The sequence below is a fragment of the Phanerochaete carnosa genome (assembly GCF_000300595.1).
Source record: "Phanerochaete carnosa HHB-10118-sp unplaced genomic scaffold PHACAscaffold_88, whole genome shotgun sequence".
In the NCBI taxonomy this organism is placed as follows: Eukaryota; Fungi; Basidiomycota; class Agaricomycetes; order Polyporales; family Phanerochaetaceae; genus Phanerochaete; species Phanerochaete carnosa.
Genome location: NW_006767715.1, coordinates 1 through 8522, shown reverse-complemented (window position 1 = coordinate 8522; position 8522 = coordinate 1). Strand labels below are relative to the sequence as shown.

The following is an 8522-nucleotide window of genomic DNA, read 5'->3' as shown; positions in this document are numbered from 1 at the left end:
CACTCAGAGCAGCTCCTTGCGGAACGCTCGCAGCTTGGCTTCTGATGCAAGTGTTAAGTCCGAGATGATCTCCTTGGTAGTCGGCGAACTAAAGTGCTTTCCTATGTTGATATAGAGGTGTGCGGCAGTACAGTAGCTGCGTCCCAGGATCTTGACCGCGCAAAATGTCACCCGCGCCGAGCGGAAAGGCTACGGAAACACGGCCAGAGGGCATGCGCCGCGGACTAGCTGTGCCTGTTCCCACTGGTATGGTCGTGTGGACATACCATTACCAGTGAGGACAGCCGCAAGCTTATACGAATAGCCTCTGGTAGCGCAAGTCACGTTTCAGGCCCTAGGCCTGGGTGGTCGTAGTGCCCGGAAAGCGAGGTACCATGCCTGACTGAGACAGCGCAGGCATGTGTACGATTCTGTATGTCGTGATCGAAGCAATGCTAGAGGAACTTGACTCACTACACACTAGGCAGACGCATGCAGCAGGCTCGCCACAGCGCTTTAGGCCGCCTTAACCGAATCTGTTATTCTCTGTAGCCGAACCGTTGCAAGACGAATTATGGAGCGTTGGGGCGGTCATTACTCTCTTGCAGCGATCCCCATTGTCCTGATATCCATCCACCAAGCGGTAACGCTGCCACTTGTGGCTGCTACCCAGGGTAGATGAATGGTCGGTGCATGACGATATCCGAAAAGCTATAGCGCATATGGGATGGCTGCATAATAAATACAGACGGTGGCGAGGGGCAGAATGGAGATGGTCGCTATTTGATAAGGAGCACTAACGCGTCAAGCGTCTGGAGGTTATAGGAGACACAGTGGGGAATGATAGGAGGCAGGCATCTGGTTGGTGAGCGAGATAAGTGGCAGGGGTGCGTCCCCAAAGATGGAGAATGGGAGGAAAGCTGCCAGAAGCGGAGGTGAAGAGGCACGAGCGACCCGCGGTATCGAGTGGGAGTAGGGTTGGAGACCCGTGGGGTACACTGGGCCCTACGCCATCGAGGCGGAGGGCTCATAGCTCGGAGAGCAAGCAAGGGACATTTGGCAGGCGAGTTCGAGCGCAAGAGGCTGCTGGTCGTGAGTGCGGTCACTGTACGGAGACTAGGGCTGTATGTTGCCGCCGTCGGGCGAAACGCGATCATTTCGCGTCGGACTTGTCGTCTTCTGTCCGAAAGCGGCCGCGACTTAGACGCTGGCCCATCCCCAAGAGTTCAAGTCTGTTGCAATGTGTATAAGTCCCTCCCCAACACATTCCTACCCTGTCGCTCTTTTTTGCCCCCTCGTCCCACATCTAAGCCCACCGAGCCCGTTCTTGACTCTAGGTTGTTTCGCTGATTTACTTCGAGCAATGGGTGCGCATGATTGACTACAAACCCCGCTAACCCGCTCACAGGACTCGTCCTCTTTCCAGCCACTCTCGCATCCCGTCCCTCCGTGTCTTCCCCGCTCGCCCGCCCCACATCTATCGACGGCCCCGCATACCTCTCCACACGTCCGCAGCCAAAACGCAACCTCTCCATCACTCCCGTGCACTTCCCCACCTCGCGCCCATTACGGCCGTTCCCGAGCATTGCGCAACCGCTTTCGCCGCTCTCGCCCACCTCTTCGCGGAAAGCAATCAAAATCATCGAGCCTCCAAAGAACTTCAAGTCCGAGTTCGTCCTGAATCTCACCCAGGCTGAGTTCAGTCGCCAGGACTGAGCCCGAGCTGCGCCGACGGGGTAGAGATGGTGTGGTTGAGTCGCTGCGCCGCGGGCAAGTGTGGTCACGGCGTGGGGGGGGGGGGGCGCATGGAGCAGTGCAGGAGGTGCTATTTATTGGGGCTACGCAGTGGCTGCAGCTTTCATTAGCTGCGATGAATCTCAGCAACGAGTATTAGTCTCAGGACGATCATAAAGCCTCTTCGTGTCGTGCTCGCGATGTCAAGCCCAAGACGCGCTGAAAGTCGTTCACCCATGTTGACGCGTCTCTTACCAACAACCATTCGCGTCTCATCCGTCACCATTTCGACCTGCGTACACGCTCTGTCGGCGCCGACTAGACTCACCTCACTCTTCGCAATCCTTTCTATCTATCCACCTACCTTACGCCAGGCACTGTAGACTAGACGAAAAGCCGATGTTTGTTTCCTGCATTTCTCGTGTCTTCCTATTCTCCATTCTCAAGCAGATACCCCGCCACATCCTACATATTCTCCACCCTACCCTCGTCCGACTGTTCACAGTCCCTTTTCTTGTCTCAATCAGTCTCTGGCTTGCGTCGAGAGTCACTTTTACCCTTATCCTGCCGCGGCCTTCCTCTTACTGTAGACAAGCTTCTTACTTTTGCCTTGACGCCTTCCACTCTTTCTAGCCCGGTGTTTAACGTGCCATGTATTTTTACATTACTTTTATTTATCCTTACTACTTCTAGTCTTTCTTCCGTACAAGTATGTGTGAATCCACAACACAAATATCTGATGTTATACTACGTCTGCTGTAACTGCAACATGAAACACAAATCATAGACGATATGCGACAAGTGCGGGTGTAAATGTCAAGCATTTCTGGAGGTTGTTGCACTTGTGCAAGCTAGTAGGATGGACTTTGCGCGCTATACTTCCTGCCAGTAATGAAAGTTGATATCCGTCCGAAACTAGTACTGAGCGATTCGGGCTCCCGATCCCCACAAGTACGAGAGGGTGACTCGTGCTACGTACTGGCAGAGAGGATTAAGAAGAAAAAGTAAATTATTAGAAATAAGAAGACCGCCGCCAACTTTCGAAGTGTGTCCCAGGGCTTCGACGCCCGGGGTGTTTTAGTCTAGACTCTATATAAATATTGGGAATTTGGGATTCATTGCGAAAGAATAGTAAGGCTCCAACCGTTTTGTTTGTTTACTGTGTATAAACATTTATTACTGTTTACCGTTTCCATGTGTGTAAATGAACTCATGTAAACTTGGTGTAAACGTTTATACACAGTAAACATACAGTTTCCTCTTGTTGTTTGTAAAAGGTCTTAGTGTTGTACATTCATAGTCTTGCTAACAGACTTGACTTTTATTGGGCTGAAGAGTGCATTGCACCGCCTGTGCACCTTCCTCGAGCGGCCTCTTTGAACCCCCAAGCCCGGTGCACTGTATCAAGCGTCTATGCCCTGAGACTTACTGGGAGTAATGGTAGTCATGATCCTAACTTGTATTGAGCACAGTCTGAAGGTGAGCATTATAAATATAATATAATGTGTATTTATTGACCGCTCCTCTACATATAGTCTACTGTGGGCACTGGCAGCCTGCCTGCGAGAGTGCGGTATGTGGGAATGTCGTGAGCCCATACTTCATTCAAGAGGAACAATATTAATATTAGTTCAACCTCATTGAGCGATGACAGTACCACATGCGATACTAAGGCAGATTGACTCTAAAAAAGGGCTATCAGAGGTCCGCACCCATGCGGCAGTCTTCTCTAGGCCAGCTCTCGAAGTCCTAGCACGAGAGTATGTCGTGTCACCCCCGAAGTGCCAGGCTAACACTCGCATAGGTTATCGGCCCACTTCTCAACGACGAGGTCAATGATAGGACATGCCAACCTTCTAAAGGCGGAACCGCAAGCTTCTTACAAGCCCCACGGATACCTTCGTAGGTCTTACCCTCACAGTACAGTGCTGCCTGGCAATACTGCTCCCGCAGCTTGTGATTGCCAGTGTTTGTCCTTTCGCAACCTCCACTGGCCGATCGAGACTATTCGTGTGCCCGCAATCTGCATACTATGCGTAGGGGACACTAGCGGGCCATAGGAATGACCATAGCACGATGCTTGAGGTACGGAGTGTTCAGATGCTGCCTGATGGCTGGTCTGTGCTCTGGATGTGATGCACGCATTGCTCCTTCCCTGTACGCATGAGTAGGTGCACTATCTATACACATCTGAGTTGGGCCTAGTGTTTGGGACATCAATATTGTAAGTAGGAAGCTGCGGCCTTGCTTTTCTCTTGCACATCAAGCAAGCGCCTTGCGTTGCTCAAGCACTGACATTTGTACCTCTCTTTTTAGGCTCAAGTAGAGCAGTAGGCTCACACAGGTTTCTCAGAGGCTAATCTGGCGCAATCCACTAGAGTGGGTTAGATCCCTGTAATAACTGTTTGTTTACTGTTTATAAACTGTTTATAAATGTTTACAACCATTTACTGTGTGTTTACAACCATTTACTGTGTGTTTACAACCGTTTACTGTGTGTTTACAAAAAAAGTTTACATGTAAACTAAACGGTTGGAGCCTTAAAGAATAGAACAGAATTTTAGAGCACTACTCTGGACAAAGAAAATCAAAATTCCTGCGAGAATCGAACTCACGACCTTTAATCTGCGCGAGCCATCATATCTATACCGACTGAGCCAGGGAGGCGTGGCAACAATGTGAGCCTAAAGTGGTACAAGGAGCGGACGCCTTCGGAAGCGGCCCGAAGAGGAAAGCGGTCCTTCGTTTACTTGTTCTCAACGGCCATCAAGGCAAGTTGCTTTGTCCTCTTAGTCGACGCTCCCACCTCGCGGTGTCCTTTGCATACCGCTAGCACCCTCCATGCTCGCTCGTAATCCGCTCAAACGACGTGCAGAAGAAGAACTTCTGCCCCTACACGCCCCGAAGCGCCCTCGAACATCCTCGCACACAGAATCGCTCACCGTCCGCTGGATTACGTTCGGCGAAGAAGTCATGGATCTCGTCCACGATACTGGTATCTTCATCTACTACAAACTCTCCAGCGCTGTCTCTTTCGTTCTCGGTTACGAGCATGAGGAGCCGACACAGCCCCCTCCTCAACCACAAAGACAGCCCGAGCCGCAGGTCCCAGAAGTCTGTCTGTCGTACCCTATCTCTCCGCCACCATCCGCCCCTTCGTCACCCTCAAAGAAGGTCGAGTTGAAGTCTATCAGCTTTAGCCCCAGTACTGTGCGTGCAACTCGCATTGTCCTACCATCGCCGCCACTCTCGTCCACGTCGTCGAGCGAAATATCGAGCTTGGAAGCGGATCTAAACAAACGGCGCACTGTGAGATTCAAGTCTCCGCCGCCTCCACCACGCTATCCGCCTACCTCTGAAGAAGACGAGTCAACATCAGGAGAGCCGCTGCTCCCTACCAGCAACACCATCTCTGTTCCCGCTGTCAACCCACTGCCTACTCCACCTCCTAGCATAACTTCTGGCTCGTCGCCTAGCCCCCCGACTACCTTCGCGGGGCTGTACCCAAAGATCGACCAAGCCATCGCGGCCGCAGTTCATCGCCAGGCCAAGGCCACGGCACCGCGGAAAATCAAACATATTAAACATCGAGAGCACATACTCCAAGGCCAGTTCAAGGCTGGTATTAAAGATCAGCTGAGAAAGACGAGAGAGGACATGGAGCGCGAGCTGTATCTACTTAGAAGACGAACAAGTGAGTATATCTTTGTACATCGACTATCTACCCAAGCTGACATTGCGTTAGCTGGCTTCCGATCCTCGATGAAAGAATTCCGAGGATGGCTAGGCTACCGAGAACGTTTGGAGCTTTTACAGAAACTTGAGGACACCAAACGTACGTATCTCAAGAAGGTTGGGGGTGCGTCAGTAATAACATCTCTCGTACATAGCCTCACCGTCTCTTGAAGACCTGCGTGACGCAGACCTCATGCCTCCGCTATCGCGGAGCAAATCAAATCCCGTCGCGTCGACGACGTACATTCAGCGCGCTCTCCGGGATGCGGAAAAGTCTCTTTTCGCTCCCAAGCCTGTTGTGTTCGCGCCATCGCTCGCGCGACTACAAGCCACACAAGCGAAGGTCTCCGAAGAAATCGACGCCCGCATTCGGCCGAAATGCCCTTCTTTGCCTGTGTCGCTCCTGCCAGAAGACGACATCAAGGTGGAAGAGCTGCTACGGAGGCGCGGTGTTATTGGCAAATGCGTTCGCGAACAAGTCAGCGACAAGGATCTTCAACGACTGCGACCAGGCCAGTGGCTTAACGACGAGATTATTAACTTCTACGGGCAGATGATCACGTGTCGCGCAGAGGAGAGCAAAGAGAATTCACGAGAGAACCTGTTGGACGTGCACTATCTCAGCACGTTCTTCTGGTCGAAGCTCAAGAATGAAGGATACGAGAAGGGCAGGCTAGCGAAGTGGACAAAGAAGGTGCGTATTCCGTTCTTTAACGAAGATGTGGCTACTGACCTCAAATTGTATGGCACAGCTTGACTTGTTCTCGAAGGACGTTGTCCTCATTCCCGTGAACCACAACAACTCGCACTGGACGGGCGCGGCGATCAACTTCCGGAAGAAGCGGATCGAGAGCTACGACAGCATGAACATGGACCGAGCACAGGTGTTCAAGCTCTTGCGCGCATATCTCGACGCCGAGCACCGAAACAAAAAGAAGAAGCCGTTTAATTTTGACGGCTGGGTTGACTGGACGCTCGAAGACACGCCGCAGCAGGAGAATGGCTACGACTGCGGCGTCTTCACATGCCAGTTTCTGGAAACACTATCGCGCGGCGAGGAAAAGTTTGCCTTCACGCAGGCGAACATGCACTACCTCCGGAGACGAATGATCTGGGAAATTGGGCACACGAAGCTTTGGACCGACAGATAGTCGACTCCCATAGTAGTGTCCCTTCTCATGATCTTTCCATCTTTATCGCTGCATCTATCTCCATTGTCCTCGCATACATATCGGTCTCAGCACTGCATTAGTCCGTCATCTATCTCAGCATCACATTTCGGCTTCGAACACTCGCATTACATTATTCGTACATACAGCATCGTGCATCGGTTTCGGGTTCCGTTTCCTGTGGTTGTTCTTGTCGTATTGTACTTGTACTCTTGGTTGTGTCACCTGGTGTTTGCCCCTGGTTGTTTTTATTTTCGTTCTCTCTCTGTCTCTCTGTCTCTGTCTCTGTCTCTCTCTCTCGCGCGCGCGCGCGCTTTTTTTTTTTGGCCACATCAACAAAGAACTTGACGTTGTCCTGCGCGGACATCGTCCTCCCGGTCATATTTTTCGTGTGAAGCGTGAAAGTGAAATGTTGATGGATTAGCAAGTCCAGATAGTGACAAAACAGGAGATACACGAGTAGTGCAAGGGGGAAGAGAATATGTCCGCACGCCAGTAACGAGAAGTAAGAACATCCTACAACAATTTGGCAACGAGAAGCAACGATCTGCTTCCAAAGCGGAGTAATAGTAAGACGTTGTGAGGCTGCTACCGGCGAAACCACCAGACAACGATGAAGAACCAGAAGATGAGGACGAGAAAGACGATGTACCAGAGCCATCGACAGCCCTGGCGCGCCGCCATGTTGTTCATCCGCCGGAAGGTGCCCTTGAGGATGCCTGACGTCTCCGCGAAGGTATCGTTCTGCACGCCGAGGGTATTCGGCGTGAGCATTGAGACTAGGAGGGGGAATGGTATAAAGACGCACCATCTGACTGAGCTGCACCGTCGAATCCCTCACCTCCTGGCCGATGCCTACCGTAATCTATGTTACATGGTCAACCACGCCGCCCTCGCACACACGAACGATACAGCAGACTCACTCACATCCTTGAGCAGCTTCACCTTGGCCGTGAGGCCCTCCAGCGCCTCGTCGTTCTGCCCCTCGAGGTCGTCCGCGAAACGCTGCCCGGCTTGGAACGGGTTCCCGCCATGTCCGCCAGAACTTCCCCCGAAGGGTGACGAGCGTCCGGATGACGGCGGCGTGTAGTACTCTTGCGTGCCTAGCAGCGCCGAACGGTTGTGTAGCGCGCTGTCCGCGTTCGGAGCCCTGAACCTGCTGCTCGGACGGTCCACGACTGAGCTCGAGAGCAGGATGCGTACGGATACGTTTTGAAGACGGACCTTTGTGACATTGTTTGCGAGTGAATCAAGGTTGAGTAAATGTGCAGACCCGCTGCGTCCGAGGTTAAGAATGATGCGGGGAAGGAGTGCGCGGTACAGCCGCAAGTAGGGAATGTGGGGAAAGGTACAGTGTTGCGGAAGCGCCTGTCGAGGCTCCACGTCAATGGCTGTCAATGGCCTTCTCACGTGTCAGAACTTTGACAGACGACCAGCGTTGTATCTCGATAACAGGAAATTAGGAATACATTCAGACAATGAATGGGACGCGGATCAGCACTTGAAGCGCGGCAAATTGAACATTTAACGAAGTGAAGGTGTAAACGAAAGATACTACGTTATCACGAAGAGGGTCAAAACCAGCGAAAAATATGTGACATGTAAAAGATACCAAGGTTGGGCGAGGTGTAGTGACAGTACGCCCAGGAGTATGAGACCAGCAATACAATCGAGCTAAGATATGCAACTGACGGCCAAGCAGGCGGCAGAGGAAGATATGATCGTATCGTGCAATCCTCGCTCGTGACTAGGATCGGCGACTGGACGAAAAAGGGATAGGCGAATATAAGGTCTGTGACCGTGGGATATGAGTCCGCATGGTGATGCATTGCAGTAATCGGGGCAAGGGGTGGTGAGACAATAGTACAGTTCAGGAATACAAGTCCGTTGGATCAAGCAGCGACG

At 52.0% G+C, this 8522-nt stretch overlaps 5 protein-coding genes across 5 annotated transcripts; 2 read left to right on the top strand and 3 right to left on the bottom strand.

The window, feature by feature from the left end:
* Window positions 1-1278: 1278 nt before the first annotated feature.
* PHACADRAFT_154721 (uncharacterized protein) lies at window positions 1279-2400 on the top strand. The gene is made up of 2 exons (XM_007402296.1): window positions 1279-1346; window positions 1406-2400. Exons 1-2 carry the CDS (start codon window positions 1343-1345, stop codon window positions 1693-1695), a joined length of 294 nt encoding a protein of 97 aa, XP_007402358.1. The 5' UTR covers window positions 1279-1342; the 3' UTR covers window positions 1696-2400.
* An 832-nt stretch (window positions 2401-3232) lies between these two features.
* Window positions 3233-3720, bottom strand: PHACADRAFT_265842 (uncharacterized protein). Its single transcript, XM_007402295.1, has one exon. The coding sequence runs from the start codon at window positions 3513-3515 to the stop codon at window positions 3351-3353; it is 165 nt and encodes a 54-aa protein (XP_007402357.1). The 5' UTR covers window positions 3516-3720; the 3' UTR covers window positions 3233-3350.
* Window positions 3721-5641: 1921 nt separating this feature from the next.
* PHACADRAFT_107553 (uncharacterized protein) lies at window positions 5642-6599 on the top strand (the record flags this gene model as incomplete). The annotated part of the gene is made up of 2 exons (XM_007402294.1): window positions 5642-6142; window positions 6201-6599. 2 exons carry the CDS (start codon window positions 5642-5644, stop codon window positions 6597-6599), a joined length of 900 nt encoding a protein of 299 aa, XP_007402356.1.
* Window positions 6600-6604: 5 nt separating this feature from the next.
* Window positions 6605-6997, bottom strand: PHACADRAFT_265841 (uncharacterized protein). Its single transcript, XM_007402293.1, has one exon. The coding sequence runs from the start codon at window positions 6948-6950 to the stop codon at window positions 6720-6722; it is 231 nt and encodes a 76-aa protein (XP_007402355.1). The 5' UTR covers window positions 6951-6997; the 3' UTR covers window positions 6605-6719.
* An 18-nt stretch (window positions 6998-7015) lies between these two features.
* Window positions 7016-7952, bottom strand: PHACADRAFT_265840 (uncharacterized protein). Its single transcript, XM_007402292.1, has 4 exons — window positions 7842-7952; window positions 7545-7776; window positions 7426-7482; window positions 7016-7361 (listed from the first exon to the last, which is right to left on the bottom strand). Exons 1-4 carry the CDS (start codon window positions 7850-7852, stop codon window positions 7206-7208), a joined length of 456 nt encoding a protein of 151 aa, XP_007402354.1. The 5' UTR covers window positions 7853-7952; the 3' UTR covers window positions 7016-7205.
* Window positions 7953-8522: the final 570 nt, after the last annotated feature.